General features: G+C 37.3%; 1 protein-coding gene across 6 annotated transcripts in view; it reads left to right on the top strand.

Moving 5' to 3' along the window:
• Positions 1 to 311: 311 nt before the first annotated feature.
• Positions 312 to 19,053, top strand: part of CAPS2 (calcyphosine 2) — a 31,170-nt gene continuing 12,428 nt past the window's right edge. For 2 of the 6 annotated variants that reach the window (XM_083820790.1, XM_083820786.1), the window contains exons 1-12: positions 312 to 580; positions 1,040 to 1,149; positions 3,445 to 3,491; positions 4,541 to 4,586; positions 4,701 to 4,817; positions 8,628 to 8,801; positions 10,789 to 10,911; positions 14,560 to 14,627; positions 16,331 to 16,450; positions 17,572 to 17,646; positions 18,496 to 18,591; positions 18,698 to 18,791. In XM_083820790.1, the coding sequence (XP_083676916.1) occupies positions 1,069 to 1,149; positions 3,445 to 3,491; positions 4,541 to 4,586; positions 4,701 to 4,817; positions 8,628 to 8,801; positions 10,789 to 10,911; positions 14,560 to 14,627; positions 16,331 to 16,450; positions 17,572 to 17,646; positions 18,496 to 18,591; positions 18,698 to 18,791 (1,041 nt within the window). In that variant the 5' untranslated portion in view covers positions 312 to 580; positions 1,040 to 1,068. The other 4 variants (XM_083820787.1, XM_083820789.1, XM_083820788.1 and 1 more) reach the window with 4 other exon arrangements.

Genomic DNA, 19,053 nt, shown 5'->3' with positions numbered 1-19,053 from the left:
GTGGAGCAAGTACACTTTAGTGAAAGGGACCAACACGTGGTGTTTCACTCAGTGAAACTGAAGGAATTGTTCATTTTTGTGTAGAAACGCAGCCTGTCTTTGCTTCTGAAAACAGACCAGAGGTTTGAAATTGATAGCCTCCAGGAATACATCTCTACCGTAGTCAGTGTATTATTACTAGTTTCGCAATAACCGACAGCTTTTGCCTAACTGTGGAAGCACCCTTGGAAGCCAGGCGTGGACAACCGCGGCCGGACTCCTCCGGGCCGGGCGGCCCGGCACCGAGCTCCGCCGGCCGGGACCGGGAACGGGACCGGGAACGGGAACGGGAACGGGGCGCAGGCGCGGGGCGGGCCGGGCCGCCCCCTGCCCGCAGCGGGAACCGCCGGCACGGAGCCGGGAGCGCCGCCGCCCCCCGGCCGGGCGGGTGCGGGAGGTGGGCCGGAGGAGGCAGGCTGCGAGAGCAGAGGGGCCGTGCGCCCGGCCGGCCCTGCCCTCGGCTCCGCTTCCTGCCTGGTAACGGGCGCTCGGGAGTTGAAAGCCCCGCAGTGGGCAGCGACGGGGCCGGCCTTTGTTAATGGTGATTTAAAAACGACAGGCTTTGGGTTCATAACCGGCTGGGGGGAAGGAAAAACCAGCCCTGTCGGGGAGAGCACCGGGAAAAAATGTCGGCGTGGGGCGGCTGGGTGCCAGCGGGGCCTGCCTGCGGGCACCTGGGCCAGGGCAGTAACACGGCCTCACCTTCCCGAGGGGTAACAAACACTGATGCTGCAACGGGAGTGCCAAAAGAAGCGTGTGGGAAAGGGGCTAGGACTTGAGACAAAGAGGTAAATTGGAAAAAGAATCTGGTAAAGCGTTAGTAAGGAAAAACTGAACTTAAGAAGTGCTGAAAAACGGAACCTAGCAACGTTTGGGAGCTTGCTGATGAAAATACCCAAATTATCAGTGATGGAAGCATTCTTTCTAAAACAATTTTTTGTTTACAGAAGTACTCCCACTGAAAGTGTGTGAATTTCTAATACTCTGTTCTGTTTTCTAGTTTATTCTGAAGGCTGCTATTGAATTTGCATGGATTTGAAAGTGGAAGGAGTTGCTGCATCCCCTCGAAGGCAGACTCAGCTGTCATCGAGGGGGAAAAAACGTAGTCAAGTATGTTAATGGAAGGCTTGTGGTTGTTTTCCATCCCTACTTTGAATCTTTTACAAAACTTTAATCATAGGTAAAGTCGTGTGCTTCTAGTTCAAAACTTTTTAAGACATGCTGTAGAGAAGGAAACTTTTAAAGAAATTACTTTTGTCAGAAAGTGATAGTTTAGTATGATAACTCAGTATGACAGTTTCTCAAATAAAGGAAAGGATTGCAAAAAGAAACACACGTCCTAAAATAACCAATCTTCTGCATACATAGGTAGGATGCAGGGAACTCAAGAACAAATTAGGGTTTTCAATAGAGACTTTTTGTGCTTTTTCAGATTCCTGCTGAAAGTAGCAACAGGTGTGATTACGTTTTTGTTTTCCAAGGAAGCAATACAGTAAAGCAACCCCCAAAACATAATTTCAGAAGGCATCATTTCAAACTGTCATGGTGTGAAATAAATCGCAGTGCTCAGCACTCATTATGAAAGGGATTTTTTTTTTTTCAGGTAATAGCCAACATTTTGAGATAAGATAGGTAGACAACACCCACAAGATTACTGTAGCAGAAACTCAGACTAACTTTTGAAAGCCTGGTTAGTGCAAATATGAACTTGGATTATGAGAGTCACTGGTTTTATTATAGCTAGGGTAAATATTAATATTTTTGTAACAATTGATTTTTCCCACAGATATGGAATTCTTTAAGCCTGCAAAATAAACTTCTTTTGTAATACTCCCTCAGCCTGCAAGCACCCATTTGGCCTCCATATTTGTCAGATGATCTTGGTCATTTATCATAGGTTGTAAAAGAAATATCCATTTTTTGCTAATCTCTCACCCATTCTTTCCTTCAGTTTTTCACACCCATCAGTTTCCCAAATTCAGACTTCCTACTACATGACTCTTGGTGGTTTGGAAAAGTATATCATAGATAAAAATGAGGCTGAAATGATGTCCTTCACCTAGTAAATATGGACAGTCTTCAGGATGATTTTGTTTGCTTTCTTCCTGATTTGATGACTTCCAGGAAAGGAATTACATGAAGACTAAAAGATTAACATTAAAATCTAGAATATAGTGTGTTCTTTTCCTTAAGGAAGTTGAAATAGTTAAGAAAAAACGTGTACTTGTGATTTAATGCATTGAAAAAATACACATGACTTGGTGCACTGTATATGCATAGAAAACAAGACTTTGGTTAGTTTAGTCTAAGAAATAAAAGTAAATTGCACTTGATCTCTTAAAAAGCTTTTTACACATTTGACCACAAGGTGGTGGTGTTTATTATGTGCGACCCGCCGGGAGAGACGCTTTTCTCGGAATACCCTTTCCTGAAGGCACAAGAGGGTGGTGTTGCTCACCTCTGAACCTGTTTTTTCAGGAATATGGTGCTATTTGTGGGGAAGAAAGCAGTTAGAGTACTGTGACAGCTCTCAAATCATGAAAGGTATTAGGCCACAGCTGGAAACAGAATATCTGCGCAGTTCAGACTGTCATCTTGAGATCTCTGTGCTGTTAAAAAAAAAAAAGTTAAAAACCAAGATGCTAGCAGGACATGCACAAAGCACAGTTTCTTTCGTGACTGGAAGGCTAGTTGGGGGAATTGTTACAATATGCTAGCTCCGGTCATAGGTCATACAGTCTTCTCTAAGGATTTGCTGTTGGCTGTTTTCAGAAATGCAATAGCGAGGGAGATGGAGCTTTGACTTGAGTCTTCCTCTCCCCGTGTTCTTGCCTAGTTGAGTTTGAAGATCCATGTGGTACACAGTCGTGCAAAATTAGCAGTGTGAGTATAGACGCTGCCTAGGCACCATCATGCGCTGTTGCACTAAAGCTGAGAAGATAGGGCTATACCAAATACCTGTGCTACTTCGGAGTCTGAGCTACCACCGTGTGAGCCAGCTGACCATCTGTACTGTGGTTTTGGTTTATGGGCTGGCTGAGGGGTTGCTTGAGAAACATCCCAACCAGTTAGGACCACATGACCTGGTGAACAGGGATTATACAATCAAAATCCCAGGAAAAAGGATAATTTTGAATGCATTGTTGATAGCTGGCATGGACAGTATCTGGATTCTTAATGACTAGAAATCTTTGTCTTGATGAATATCAAGTCTTTTTGTCTCATGATCTGTAAGAATCAACTTTCATTGTAAAGTTTTTGTTTTGCACTTTCCTGAGTGGCATCTCAGTCAAGGATAGATACTTTGAGGCATTGTTTCGAAATACTCCAAGGGAAGCTGAAAGGGAGAGCTGTGCATTTTAATCCTGATCCTTGTCAGCATGTAATAATACTGCGTCCTTTTAGGGGTGGAGACCAGATACACGGGCTTCTCGTGGTCCTCGCCCACCAGAGTAAGTCTGCTTCTAGTTTTCATCTGACTTGTTTAATTGCTTTATTAACACCCTGCATATGCATGTATTGGTATGTAAATCACCGTTACTTGAAATTTATCATCTTAGGTTTGTTCTCTATGAATTATATTTAAAGTTCTCAATTATGAATTTATGTTAGTGAAGTGCCTTAAAGACAGCGTATCTTTCTACATTATTTTGCAAGCATGTGTCACCATGACCTTGGATTGTTTGTATTTTCCTCAAAGAACTTCAATTTCTGTATATTGTCAGTCATTCTCTAATGAAAAATGACTGGGAATTAAAGAGCTCTTTCATTTGAAGAAGCAATCTCATTATAAAAGGGTTGTTTGGAAATACTGGCAGTAAAATGCAAAAATAAATGCAGTTGTGGTGCTCCAGAGTATACCTAAAGTGAAGACAGAAGGCACAGAGATGTATTAATAATTTGAATGTTTTAATTTCTTTAAGCAAAATGAAATACTGAAGTATAGTTTACTTCTACTGCATAGCTGGCTTCCATTATATTAATCTCGTCCAAATAATTTGAAAGGTTTACATCCCAAGGAGCTATTGCTTCACCGTTGGCTCTCTGGTGACTAATTAGAGGGGGATGTTGCCACAGACCTGCTGTGGAAGACAGGGATAAGGAGTCCTTGATTTGCGATTTTGTCGCAGGAGCTCCTGGTGGGGATTGAAGAGGAGCCAGGATGGCCTTGCTGGACTGTCTGAGGCTGGGAGTGAAGAAGGGCCTTGCAGGGGCCTTCCGCAGCTGCTGGTGTACTCTGCAGCTGGGAGAGAGGAAAAGCTCAGTGTCCGGTTCCTGAACTGTTGTAAGAGGCACTAATAGGCATTTGCAGAGTAGGCTGTTTCCAGTTGTAATGAAACTCTGTTCAGAGTAGGGAAACTTTTGTGAAGGAGCTAATACTTATATATAATATAATAACTATAATAATGCACATGATATATAACTAATAGGCAGCTTGCTTTTACTGTAATTGAAAAATAAGAGAACATACTGCTCTTAAAATCATTTTAACTTCCTGCAGGGTGCCATGCCTAGATCTAAGGAGGCTGGGAGATTCTGATGAAGAGGTAATTATAAATCAGTTTTGTCTTAAATAGTTTTTAGAATTCATGTGTTGCAGGAGTTTATAAAAATATGACTGAATATAAAACAATTATGGTTGCTATCCTTTGTAATTTTAGGATGGGAACTCTTACATACCATACAGTAGGGGTTATCCTCATACTTGCCCTCTAGATTCATCTTCAGATTGGAGAACATTACAAATGCCGCCTGCACAGCATCTTCCATCTCAACAGGTAGGTCTGTCACTACAAATCTTTTCAAAATTTGCCCCTTTAGTAGTAATTTAGAAAAGTATCCGTAGCATTATTATACAAGTTTTTTTTTTTTTTTTTTAAATTAAATTCTCATCTCCTAATGCTACTGGTTCAAAATATTTTTGGCAAAATACATTTTACTGAGAACCCTCTAGAATATTTCAAAAATCCAGTTTCTTTGCTCTTCTTCATTGGTAGATGAATTCATTCTTTGCATTGTACTCAATTTGAAGAGATATTTTAATAACTATATTTACTATTTGTGAAAACAACTGAAAAACTTAATAGTTTTGAGATAGAAAATGTGGAACTTTTGTTTATCTAGACAAAGTGTAACTTACAAAAATAATAAAGATCAATAGTGGTCATTAAGCATACAATTGAGGAAAACAACCTAAGTTTGCAAAGAGTAAGTATTATTTCTGTGGCAGAATAGTTACTTTTGATGAAAAGGAAACTTTGGTGTTAAATGCAACAATTTCTTAGAGTTTTGTTTAGTCTCTTGTCCATAAAACACAACTGTGATTTTAACTTTGGAATTATGTTTAATTGGTCTAAACAATTTTATTATTAAAATTTCCTGAACAAATACCAACATTTTTTTCCTGGATGACTAAGAAACTTAATTACCACTAGTCTTAGATACTTTGTAAGGGAAATCAGTAGTCCAGATGTTAATATTCTGTTTTATAGATTGATAGCACTGTTCAGGATTCAATATCCAGTATAATAAATTTAAGAATTAATTTAATTACTCAGTTATGACAGTTGTTCCCTGAATGCAAGAAAAGATTTCCTTTGAACTTTTACGTCTGAATTAAGTTTGGAAAAAGTGAATTTGACAACTTTTTATTTGTCTATTCACACAGCTGAGACTTTGCTAATTACTGTTTAATTGCTATTTTAAACAGATTTCTAGAAGGCCTTGTCAGAAGAAAACAGAGATAAAGTAGCTGAAAAAATATACACTGACAAAATTAGCAACCGAATAGCAGAGTACTGTGGTACATGGTCTGAAAGTGTTTGTTTTAACTTCTTTTGTGTAAGAGGAACTAGTTTATTTAAGAGACTTTTTCATCTGTCATTTCTACATCAGTTAGTATTTTGAAAATTAACTAGAGGGAAAAGGTTGTAGTATTAAAAACTGTAGTCTTCTGTTAGTAGTTGCTAAATGTTTGAGAGATCAGATATTCCTGAATTAGTTTAAAAATTTCAGATGATACTGCCTACAGAATTTTCTGTCATAGTCAAAATCTTTTTAACATTTTACCATACATTTTTATTTGGTTAGGATGCAGGAAATATCCTAACTTATCAGTGTTACTAATTGATGGAAGAATTGGAAAATACAATGCTTAGAAATCCATTATTTCAAAATAAACAAACAAAAAAAACCCCATACATAAACCTAAGAAATACTAAATGATTTTGTCTAGAACAGCAGTGTTGCCAGAGGGAAAACAATTATTAATACAATTACATATAATCTGTACTCCTTGAAGTAAATAATATATTGACTGGCATGGCAGGACTACGAATCAACTGGAGCTATTAAGGTGAATGGGACAGGATTATCCTTTTATATGTTTCCCCATATGAGCAAATGTTTTCTCAACTTGAAACAAAATGTATTTAAATAAAAACTTAAGTATTTATTTTTTAAAATAGAGAAAATGTAGAGCAATGAGGTAGAATAGAGGAGAATGAAGTTTATGGGTAGCTTAATCCCTACACATTGTATCTTGCATCTACACATGGATGCTGTAAAATCAAAGACTTCCTGAGTTGCTGCATACTCAGAGGTGGGGGGAAAGAGGTTTCCTTAACCCTGCTGAATGCAAACAACCAGATCCTTGCAGTTTCTCAGTATGAGCTATAGCCTCTGGTCTGAATGTGTGCTGCTCAAGGCCGTGCCTCCCTGTCCTCCACACCTTGTACTCTGTAGAAGAGTCTGCTAAGCGTCTCCTTCCTGATCAGTCTTGGTATCTCCTCCAGGGAAGGCACAGTGTCCTCTTTTGTTTTTTTTCTTTCCCTCCTTCAGGTTGCTTCATTTCTTCCAGTGTTACGGAAGGTAATTAGTAAAATTGTGAATAAAAACAGAGAAGTACAAAACATACCCAACACAAGGACAAATAGAAGTAGTTTTCTGAAAAGGTGATTTGAACATAAATAATTAATTTGCTGCGGCTTCTCACCTGTTCATTCGTATTGTTTAAACATCTCCATACTACCAGAAGCATAACAATTTTATTGTTTCTTAAAGTTCCAAGCTAATGAGAACATACCAACTCACATTCATTAGTTTAGGCTGTCTGTATGGATTGTACAACTGGAGAGTACTGGACTAGTAGTGCAGTAGTTCTCAGAATATCTACATACCCCATGTAGGTGTTTATACACCTCTTAAGATGCAACTGTAGATGTTTAACTGCAGATGGCTAATTTTCCTCTGAATGGCATTATAAGTGCAGTGTGTACGTATTTGAGTTGCTATACTCTTCTCAGCTCTGGATGCCTATAATTTCACATCTTGTTATACTTTTTTTTTTTTAATATTAAGTTCATACATATAAATCTGTCTAGCTGGAGGAGAGTTAACAAAAGGTTGTTAAGGCTTTGACTGTTTCAAGGCCTTTGTTTCGTTCTCTGCTTTCCTTTATCTTGTCTATTTCCTTTCTGCCTTCATTATGTTTTAAATACTGTAGTGCTGAATTTGCAGTAATGCATCTTCTGTTCATTTACCCTCTTTTTGCCATCTCTCTTGTCTCTTTTTTTTTTTTTGCTTGACTTTTACTTTTGGGGAGAAGATTTTCAAGCAGTTTTGAAATATTTTAATACATTCTTCTGAGCGGCCTTTATTTCTGCATTGCTTGCTTCTGGGCCCTGACTGAGTGTTTCTTTAGCAAGATATGTTCCGACTTCCTCGATAACAGACTATGTAAGTAAATCTTCCCAAAATAGGTCACTTTTGGAGGAATAATTTGAATACTGTCTTATCACTCAGGAATTAACCAGTGAAGGGATGTAGATCCTCTTTTGAAAGAGAAAGCTGCCCTTTCAAGAACATAAATCTTTTGGTTTTTTTTTTTTTTTTGAAAAACGATTTTGTAGAACAGGACTGTTCACTGCTGCTTCAAGATGAGATGTGCCAAGCAGAGAGGCTAGATAAGGCCGTCTTATTTTTGTTAGCGTTGAAGGGATATCATTTAAACATTGAAGGTGTTATTCAGGGAGGAGAGAAAGAAGAATGGAGTTCTGGGCTTCTCACATTGCTGTTGTTCCTACTGATCAGCCTCAACTGCATGGAGCACTAAAAGAAACATAAAGTTAGGAAGTTACTTAGTTGGCTTCACAGCCTTTCTGACTGGTGTTGTTGTAAGGAAGGGCATGTAGGGACTAATACTCATCTGCCATCCAAGTTTATTAGAAACTGTGATTGGAAAAAACCACTCATTAGCCCATTTTCAGCAATCCAAAATCAAATGTCAGAATTCCTGTTTTAGTCATCTGTAACATTGGCTTGTAGGACAGCACCACAGAGTCTTGACTTTGTGTAAAGTTACTTGGCTGTTTACTACTTACATTACAAAAAAAAAAAAAAAAAAAGGCAGAATGTGAAGAACTCCATGAAAACGAAGCCTGAATGTGCGGTCATATTTGTATTTTTTCCTTAATGTGAAGCATAGTGTCAAGTAGTTTCATAAGTTTTAGTATATGGGAATTACAAAAATGGTGTTCTCTTTCAATGTATCAACCAGAGGCATTTATATCGATATTTCTTTGCTCTAGCATTCTATTTTAGAGCAGAAGATAATACCGGAAGATCTGCCATCCCCAACAGACAAATACAAATTGAAGTATCGTCAGTATGAAGCAGATTTGAAGGAAGAATATAAGCAGTATTCTGAGAGAATTGCAGAAAAGAAAAGAGGCCACCAACAGTGTCCAGAAACTTCAATAAAGGTAGCTGGCAAAGTAAAAATTGCATTTTTAAGTAGTAAATTTGAGTGGGTAATTCATTACAGTGTACAGAGTGATTTGAATGTGCATGTAAAGAGTGATTTGAATGTGCGTGTAAATAATTTCTTCCATGTATTTATTGTAAAGACATTTCCCTGTATGGTTTCAACATTTAACGTTGAGTAGGATATAAAATAAAGTTTGCTTCAGTTCCTCCAGAACGAGAAACTGGTGCTCTGAGAATCAAAAGTGTGCTTTTGTTTTCTGATGAGAGATGTTATCATTTGCCCGTATAGTGTACATCTATCCTAAGTGTCAAGATTAGCATAATTGATAGGAATAAGTTTTCTGCTGAAGAAGATGAGAGTAAAAAGAACTTGGTAAAATGTTATTTATGTTATTTCCAAATACTGAGATGCTTTCCATTTTTTATTTCTTTTTTAATATTATATTAAATTATGATGCTACCTAGGATTTAGAAAAGAAGGGGTCTGGGGGGAGCTGCTGCCCGTGGGGAACCCGTGCTGGAGCAGTTTGCTCCTGGGGGATGGACCCCGTGGTACGGAGCCGTGTGGGAGCAGTTCTTGAAGAGCTGCTGCCTGTGGGCAGCCCCCGCAGGCTCAGTTTGGGAAGGACGGCATCCCGTGGGAGGGACCCCACGTGGAGCAGGGGCAGAGAGTGACCGTGAAGGAGCGTCGGAGACGAAGCATTAGAGACTGACCGCAGCCCCCATTCCCCTTTCCCCTGCAGCACTAGGGGGGAGGAGGTGGAAGAGGGTGGATGGGGGGAAAGTGTTTTTAGTTTGCTTTTGGTTTCTCACTGCTCTAGTCTGCTAGTGATAGGCAATGAATTACATTAATCTCCCAACGCTGAGTCTGTTTTGCCCATGACGATAATTGTTGAGTGATCCTCCTGTCCTCTTCTCAACCCTTGAGCCCTACCCATCGTATTTTCTCCCCCTTTCCCTTTGGGGAGGGTGAGTGAGAGAGTGATTGTGGTAGCAGGGTAAAACCACCACACAAGTATAAACTGAGAGAGAAAAAGCAGAACTGGCTCATTCCTAGTGCTTTTGGGTTCCAGAAAGATGCATGCTAAGTGCTAGAAGCTATGCGTGTCAGTTTTTGTGACAGATTTTAATATATCTAACAAAGACTATTCTGCTAGACATTATTGCTATCTGATTAAATAATAAATTTCAATAGATTTCAAGATATTTATCATCTGATTTGTGGAACTTGCAATAACTTCTCTGAAAAGAAGCTGCTCCTAGAGCAGAATAGGTAATGAAACCTACATTACTGATTTGTGTCCCGTGTTTCCATAGGTAATGAAACCTACATTACTGATTTGTGTCCCGTGTTTCCTCCTTCCCAACTTCTGTAAATGCAGTCTCCTTTGTTCATACAGTCTCCTTGCTTCATATCCTCCATGTGGGAAATATTTCTGTAATATATTCAGACTGATTTACAAGTCTCTTAGACCCAGTTCAGCAATATACTTCAGCTGTTCCTTATCCAGCCTTTATTTAACTTCTTTGCTGGTCAAGAAATGACACTTCTGTGATGGTGAACTTTGCATGTGATTGCAGATCTGCTACTTTCTCTTGTCTGTTCTTGAATGCAACAGAGAAAGAATGAGCTCTTTACTTCAGAGAGGTACTAACAGTCTACCTTCTATGACTTGCTGATGGTTTTTAACAAAGCATTGGTACTTTGGACCATGGTGCTTCTGATTTTTTTTTTATTTATTTTTTTTTAATATGGTTGAAAGTTGGTAAGGGTTCAAAAGCTTTAAGGCAAGACTTGAGAGCAAGATTTATGAGTTCAATTTTCATAGAAATCTGGGCTTAAAATTTCTTTGCTTTTTCTAATTAGAATGAAGAAGGAGAAAGACTTTTTCAAATAAACAACACTTTTTATAAATTGTTGAGGAAAATGTTTTGTTTTTAATAATTAAATTTGATTTCTGAAAATAATGTGTTTTTGTATAGGGTACACAGCTTGAAGTTGGGCACAAGGATGATCTTACAGCTCTTGATGAGAAAGCTCTCCTGCAACAGTGCTACACAAGCAAGCCCTACAATATGCAGCACAGTGTGAGGAAATCAGAAGCTGTAAGTGTTTTGGCTGGTATTAGGCTGTTAACTGTCTAGACTTGCAGAATGACATCCCAGATGTTCAATGGAAGTTAGGCTTTTGATGATTTGGTCCTAGTCTGTAACTGCAACCATGGGAGTTTGAACATCTGTTTTAATGGGAGTTGAACTGAGCAATCCAGTGAGCAATTTTTTAATCTTATCTGCAATGCTTGTATTTTATGCAGTAATATGTATAAATAAGAATGCAAATTAAATATGAATAAATACAGCTAAGAAGATCAACTGAGTGACTCATGTGAACCTGACCATACTATTACATTTCCTCTGGTCTGTAGCTTGTACCTGAGCCTGTATTCCACGATTCATAGATTTCATGATTCCATCAGCTTTTACTCTGACTAGTTTCTAGAGTAAATAAACTGTTTTCCGTCGTTATCTCTTGAAATGGAGTATGTGATGAGACCCCACTTTGTAAGCAGTATGGGCTCTGCTGCTAGTATTAGATCAGGTCAGCTATGGCTTTGGCCGAGTCTTCAAGATCCAAGGATGGAGTTCTACAGCATCTCTAAGCAACATATTCCTTTGCTATGCTACTCTCCTTGTGAAGATGTTCTTCCTATTATCCTTACTGAGCCTCCCAAGGCTCCATTTGTGACATTGACCTCCTTTTATAATGTTGGCCACTGTTGCAAAAGTAAAAAATGAACAACCAAAAAACCCCTTTGTAACTGTCTTTTGGTTTTAGGAAGCTTTTAGACCTCTTCATAGCTGCTTCCTCTGCAAACTAAACAAAGCCAAACTCCCTTAGCCTCTCCTTTCAGTTGCTTCATCTCCAACGCTCTTTTGGTTCCCCTCCAGTTTCATCTCATCCCTATTGATTCTGGGGGAGAGAGAGGCCCCCAAAGTGGAAACAGGCATGGCTTCAGTATAATGACTAGAGAGGAAATAATAACTTTTCTTATATTGATATACCCAGTAAATTTCTTTAATTTCTTACGTAAATACAGATTTTTACTCTCCTTAGGACTGTGCAAAAGGCGTATTGTACATTTAAGGCTAAATCTTGATTTTGGGATTATTTACAATGATGAAGAACCTTGAGACTTGGTACTGTGTGCTTCACTATTTGCATATGCAGAGTGATGGCTTTCATAAGTGAATTTTGTAGGTATTGCTGAGCAGGGTTAGCATTCTAACGTTCTGATGGAATACTAAGCCATAACAAATTTTATGAGACTATAAAAGTAAATAATTTCTCATTTATTTTGTTTGCTCATCATTATGCACTGAAGTTCACCTTGCAAACATCTATTTGATTTCTAGTCTAGTTAAAGTGTGTCTCGTCTCATATGAAGTCTAATTATTTGCTTAATAATAGTGAATGTTGCACTATTGAGGTTACTAATCATTTTCACGATCAGAAAATCTTTTCAAAAAGTAATCTTATGAAGAACTTCCTGTTTGTTATTTTTAGAATTATTTTAAAAATCCGTATTGTAGGGTGAAGCTAGTGGGGAAAACTCTTTTGAAGTATCATTAGAGTAACTACTTAATGCTAAATCAAATAACCTGAAAATACTGAGAAAAGGAGCAGTGCCAGACCACAAATGACAGGTACACTGCAGCTGGCATGTTTTAAAAGGAAGCCAGCAGGTGTCTCAGCAAAGTGTCACAGGGACCTTTGGAACTCCTTCTGTTACTGATTGCGCTCGTGGTTGCACAGGCACTCTCTGTCTTTCTAGGAGCCTCTCTAGGGTTCTCTCAGGTTCAAGATTCTGACAGAAGTAGGAATAATGGAAAAATCAGAAGTAACTACTGCTTATATAATAATGCAATTGGATATATGTTGTCTCAGTTATATGCATTTGATTTTAAAGTGCTTTAAAAATTTGCTTAAGATGACAATATTTTTAACATTTCCTTTTACTGTAATCACTGCTAAAACCTCTAATGTTAAAATAGATTTTCTTTTAAATTTTCTCTAGCTTGGGTTGAGAATTACCTTATCCAAGTTGGATTACAGTAAATGTATGATTGCCAAAGAACACTATATATGATAAAAATATTTTTTTTTGGAAGAAGGTTTGTTTTCTGTAAATAATTCTTTTGTGGACAAAAGAGTTGCATCTTATTAACAACTGAGAGCTGCTGTAAGCTCAATGTCTACCTCGGCAGTTTTGTAAATTCATAGTAGAGTTTTTGTCTAAGAGGTGAATGGAAGATTTTCTTCTGAGAGTACTTTTAGTGACCTTCTAGTATTCAACTGAAATACAAAGTGTAAAGTTGAATTTTCAAAATCAGTTTTTATCATGTGGCTGTTTTGGATCTATAAGATTGATCTTTGGAATACGTTGAGTTTTAACAAACACTGCTGTGTACTGTCACTGTGTACATAATGCACCTTTACATAATGCTTCTTAACATCAAAGATTCAGTAATTTGGAATAAAGTACCAGTAGATCTGATAGATGCAAAATGAAATATGAAAGCAAAATAAAAAGTCCCCAATCTGCTATAATTTAGAAGTCTTTTAAGGCTTAAAATCACTTCAGTATAAACACCAGTTGGTCTGGTGTTAAATTTTTCATTCTTCTGTTTTGTTTTGTTTCTGGCTAGTGTTAATCAGTATTTACCTGAAGATTTGTGAACAATATCCATAGCGCCTCTGGGGATTTTTGGTTTATCCATTAGTTACCTTCTGTTTGGGAACTAACTTTTAATTCTTCTTCAGCCATGGGAAGACTTGATGTATCTAGAATTTGGTTGGTGCATGATAATCTATGTGGGGGAAAAAAAATAATAAATCATAAAAATATCGTAATTCTTCAGATTCAGAATAGCTAACAAGTCATCAAAGAGGTCTAAACCCCTCAGAAACAATAATCTCTATTTTCTCATAAATAAAAATAAATCTGGGGGGAGAAAAAGCAAATGTAAGTGCAGTGAAAAAGTTTGGAGATTTGGAAGACGAAGTGAGATGGTGGGGCATAACTGTTGCCATTGGCCTCTGTTCTGACCTTGGGCATCCTCTTGTGTCTTGGGTTTTCTTTCTATGAAACCAATGATGATCAACAACCAAGCACTTTACAGTGAACGGCACAAGGTTATGGTTGGCTGTTACTCTAAAGTAAAAATGCCAGTAAGATCCTGTTAAATCTCCTGCCCCCTCACAATGATCTCTCGTTTATAAGGAAAGGTTTTTCAGGTTGGTCTGTTTCAGTAGAACATTATTCTGGCATGCAGAAAATAGAAATTGGGAGCAGAGACTAACATTTTCTTGACTAGCTATTGCTGGAGTCGCATTCTTTCAATGGGAATCTGTGTCAACCATGGTACTTGGAATAGTGTGAGTTTCCTCAGGCTCTAATGTACTTAGAAAATTTATTGGAAACAAAAGATAAGGAAAGCTGTCTGTCAGCAGAAATACTAGAAATCTCATATTTATTGACATCTAATATGCATAGACAAGTTGAGTGTGTAGCAGAGAATATTATTTGTCATGCAAATAGGACTCTAATTGAAAAGATGAAGAAAACCCGTGAAAATTCCAAATTAATTGTGACATTTGTAAGATGGTGATCTCTGTACACTGTCCTAAGAGCTCTTTTAGTATTTGATGTGCTTGTTTAATTTCATTTTCTCTCAGTCAGGTTTTCTTTACAGGAGGATGTTGCTGCAGAGCGGAGAAAACAAGCTGTGGTAGAACAAGTGATGGTGGATCAGTTATCCAGGTAAGTGAATTTACAGTGTAAAACTACAGTGTTCCCTACAGAAGAATTTAGGTCAGTGAGTGTTTGACTTCTCTTGCTAGGAAGATGTTTTGATGACCTCATTGCAACTCTTATGTAGTCTTACATAGTGCTATTTCTAAAATCCCTTTAAATGAAAAACCTTTTTAATTTAAAATCACTTTCATGTGCTATGTTTAAGTTCATTTTTCTTTGAGAAGAAGTGTTGATTTTTATATCTGAATCTAATTTATGGGTTTTACAGTAACAGTACTCAGAAATAACCTTCTTTTACATCTGCAAAATATATGGATACCTGTTGTTACAAATTACAAGTCTTTAGTATTTATTTTCTGTTCTAAGACTGTCACCTTTATTAATATTCCATTATTAATATTGACACAACATCTCTCTGAAGTAAAGGAGTATTATATCAGTGTTAATCAGGAAGGAAAAAAAAGGAGCAGATTAATCAAATTGATCTAGGTTGTACAGGAAAGCTCTCCTAACTTCATTGCTATCCCTTTAGCTCCAAGAAAGCATTGAATCTATGTAGAAAGATCCCATCATAGGTTAAGGAGGAAAAATAAAGTAACAAATAAGTAAAGTTGAGTATATTAAAATTATTTTTCTTATTATTGTTCCCATAAACTTGTTCTGAACAAAGTCAAGTGCAAGGTCCTGCATCTGGGTCAGGGCAATCCCAAGCACAAATACAGGCTGGGCAGAGAATGAACTGAGAGCAGCCCTGAGGAGAAGGACCTGGGGGTGTTGGTTGATCAGAAGCTCGACATGAGGCAGCAATGTGTGCTTGCAGCCCAGAAAGCCAGCTGTATCTTTAAGTGCAAAGCAAACAACTAAGAAATGCTTGTCCCATATCAAATCTTTACAATGATGTAGTTAGAGCAGATGATTACAGAGATTGTGTTAAAAAGATGCTAGTTGTGTTGAAGTGTTTCAGTGCTGCTGGTGTTGGATTAGTTTTATGCGTCTTGGATCATTGATGTTCATTCTATTCTTAACCTTCTTCAGCTGCTTCTCCTTATTTTTGCACGTATCTATGCATCTCCTGCTCTGAACCATTCTGTTGACAAAGTCAAAACAATATCCAGTAGTGCTGCAGCTGCATCAGGATGAACTTCTAATTGAAAAAATCTCTCTGTTTATTTTCCAAATATAACTGTGCCAGTACTGCCAAACAAATTGGTATCAGAGAGCAGGATGTTAATCGGGGAAGATTAGTTCAAAACTGTCACGTGGAAAATCTATTACAGGAAACACAAAGGGTTTTTTTGATTGTTTTAATAGAGCCAATCTTGCAGTTAAATTATAACTGATGTGTGCAAAGTTGGTTCTGCATAGATCAGAGAGAAAGTTTATAAATTCACATCAGCTATGCAAAATTGTTTTTTCCTTCTGATTATTAATCATTTCAATAACGTATTTTTTAAGGGGTCTTCTCTTACATAAAACATACAAAAAAAAATCATACAAAACCTAAAAGAAAAACCACCAACCAAATAAACAAGAAACCCTCCCTCAAATTTATGCAGGTGTAATGGCTAACTTCAACGTGTTATTGTTGAATTATTCACATGGCATTTTTATTTATTTTGTTTGTTTTTCTTCCTTGGGTAAGAATATGTAAGAACTAAAATTTAAACTTAGTGTCAGTCAGAGAGCTTCTCCCTGCTCTTTTTGGTCAGAGCTGTTATAAGTGACCCAGAACAATCCACACGTGCTGATGTTTCCAAGGAAGCTCATGGGAAGCTGGGACTTGGGAACACACCCATGCGTTTTAGAAAAAGAACACTGCATGAAACAAAGTAAGTTTTCTCTAGTGGTCATTCTTTAGAAATATTTTTTTGTTATTTTGGGCTCTGTACTCCCTCTTTGTCTTTCCAGGTGTTTTATTCCTACTTGGAACAAAAAACTTCAACTGAGGTCTTATTGTTTGCCTCCCCCATTTGTATAATTGCCTCGTGGGACCTATTTGGGGATTCTTTGTGTATAATGATTCACAGAAGTTATAAAACATGGAAGAACCATTTTAAGCTCATACTGATACTGTTCATCACAGGGTTTTGTCAGACTTTGAGTTGGTTGAATCCTTGCAATGCTGTTGTATCCTTTTAGAGATTCCCATCCCGAGGTGTTTATAATTGCATAAATATGCATCCATAAATGCTATTGTAGATCTTAACAATATAATCATACTTTTCCTTCATGTTTTGATTTCTGCTGAAAAATTGGCATTTAAATGTAATTTCTGTACTGTGAGCATTAAAACAGTAACTCCAACAGCTTAAGAAAAAATGAGAAAATATTTCGATTTTCATCAATGCATGCTGAAAACAACATGAATCTGCAGTTCCTGTTTTTATTATGTTAATCCTTCTCAACATGCAGGCAAATATCTCTTTGTACATTTTAACATCATCTTCTGAAGTCTTTTTCAACAAATGTCTTCTTTTTAATTAAAAGAAAAAAAGCAACAAAACCTGTGTCAAGAACAATCTCTCAGTCTCAATCTGTTACACTCATCACATGAACAAATCTCTGTTTTGGGAACTAGTTATAGTCAATATAAAGTATCTAAGTGGGGAAGGAAGCCCCCACATGGGTATTTTGCAAGAAAATTGATTCAGTGGTGGAAGCATAATGATTGGCAGACATTTAATTCTTGACATAAGTGCATATAAACAAAATATCCCATTCATGTCTATGCTTTCTGTAGATGTAATCTCATATGATGTAATTACGGAGTGCTTTCCACATTGCAACTCTGAGTTGCTTTCTAATTCAACCACAAGAATCATCTCCTCAGCCAGTTGCCAAGGATACCGTATTTTACATTTTTTTTTGCTGTTTTGAAATGGTTATTTTCATATACACCACTGCTCTGTGAGCATATAGATATCATTAATTTGCTGCATTATTTTCTCAGAATAAGGACCAAATCAGGATTGACTGAAAGCGTTCTCTCTAACAAACTACGCTTTGATAGTAGGATTATATCAAGGTAATCACACATTTTGTAAAGCTTTTCAATTCTGTGAATTTATGAATGATGGTTGTTACCTTGTTGAAATATTTAATTGCACTGAACTTTTCCTTCTCTGTTACATATATAGAAAAAAGTATATACTATGTAGGTAGGTAGACCTGCGCATATAATACACCTGACATGGCTGATACAGTGTCTTTACTGTCCCGTTGTACAGCATTAAGATGCATAAATAATGTTATGTTACCATCATGTCAGTCATAGCTTTGTGCAGGACAGTTGGCACAGGGATGTAAAAGAGTGCTCTTAACCATAGCATGTCACTTAACTGTAACTTCTTTTAGCCTTTTCTTAGTATGTGGCAACCATTGTGGAAGGAAAGGATGGCTTTATGTCTTTTTTGTAGCTCCTTACATACTAAGCTTACAGGCTGAGGGCATCTTTGTTCTGAATTGAGTAGTGGTGACATAAACATATTCTTCAGCTCTGAAGCAGTGAGCTGTATAGACATAGTCAAGGATTCAGCCCCATAGCTTCATCTACCATAATGAATGCAGTAGTCCAGGTTTACGTCATCCTTTAACGAATGAAAATTATATTGGCATTCTAAAACATGAAGCTTTGAAAGACGTTCTTAATGTTATGGAGAACAGAATATTGCATTAAGATGTGTTTCCAAATCCAGAAGATGGATTCCACAGTGGTTTAGTGCAAGTAGATGGCTCTTTCAAAGAAAAAGATTGTGCAATATGCAAGATTGGATATAAAATGTGTATTTCAAAATAGAAGTGTTATTTGTGTTTGGGTTAAATTAGGTTTGTATAGATGCAAAAATATAAAGGTGCTTTTCAATTTTCCTTTTAGAAATGGTCGCGATGCTTGCAGAGAGTTGATTGGATTCTTTTTTGCATATGACCGATCCCTTACTGTGTATGAATTCCGACAGTTTGGAAAAAATAGGTAGGTTAAGTTACTTTAAAAAAAAAAACATAAAACATCTTTCACTGTACCTATCAAACATAAATAAGTGTAATTGTTTTAAGATTAGTTTTGAATTATTTCACAGAACAAATGCCTTGCCTTTCATTCAGAGGGGAATTTATCAACATCAGAGAGGACAAAAGAAGGGAAAAGCTTATGATCTTAGTGACTTCTATATTGTAAGTATTCTATTGAATGCAAGGTAGTTTTATTGGTGATTTGAAAATAATATTTAGATATTCGAACTGAAAATTGTTATCTAGCATTCAGGGGAAGACATTTGGTCTTCCCTTCAGTAATGTTGTCAAATTAAGGGTTTTTCAGGAGTCTGGATTACTTTGCTGTCCCATGATTTAGGGATTCCACTTTTGGCTTCAGTTTGTAGATTTTCCACTAGAGGGCACAAGACTGCAGACAATGTAGACCTTTTTGTAGATAAAA

This window comes from Anser anser (assembly GCF_964211835.1).
Source record: "Anser anser genome assembly, chromosome: 1".
NCBI classification, from domain to species: Eukaryota; Metazoa; Chordata; class Aves; order Anseriformes; family Anatidae; genus Anser; species Anser anser.
Note: the sequence above shows the minus strand (reverse complement) of the source record. Positions and strands in the feature narration are given on the sequence as shown.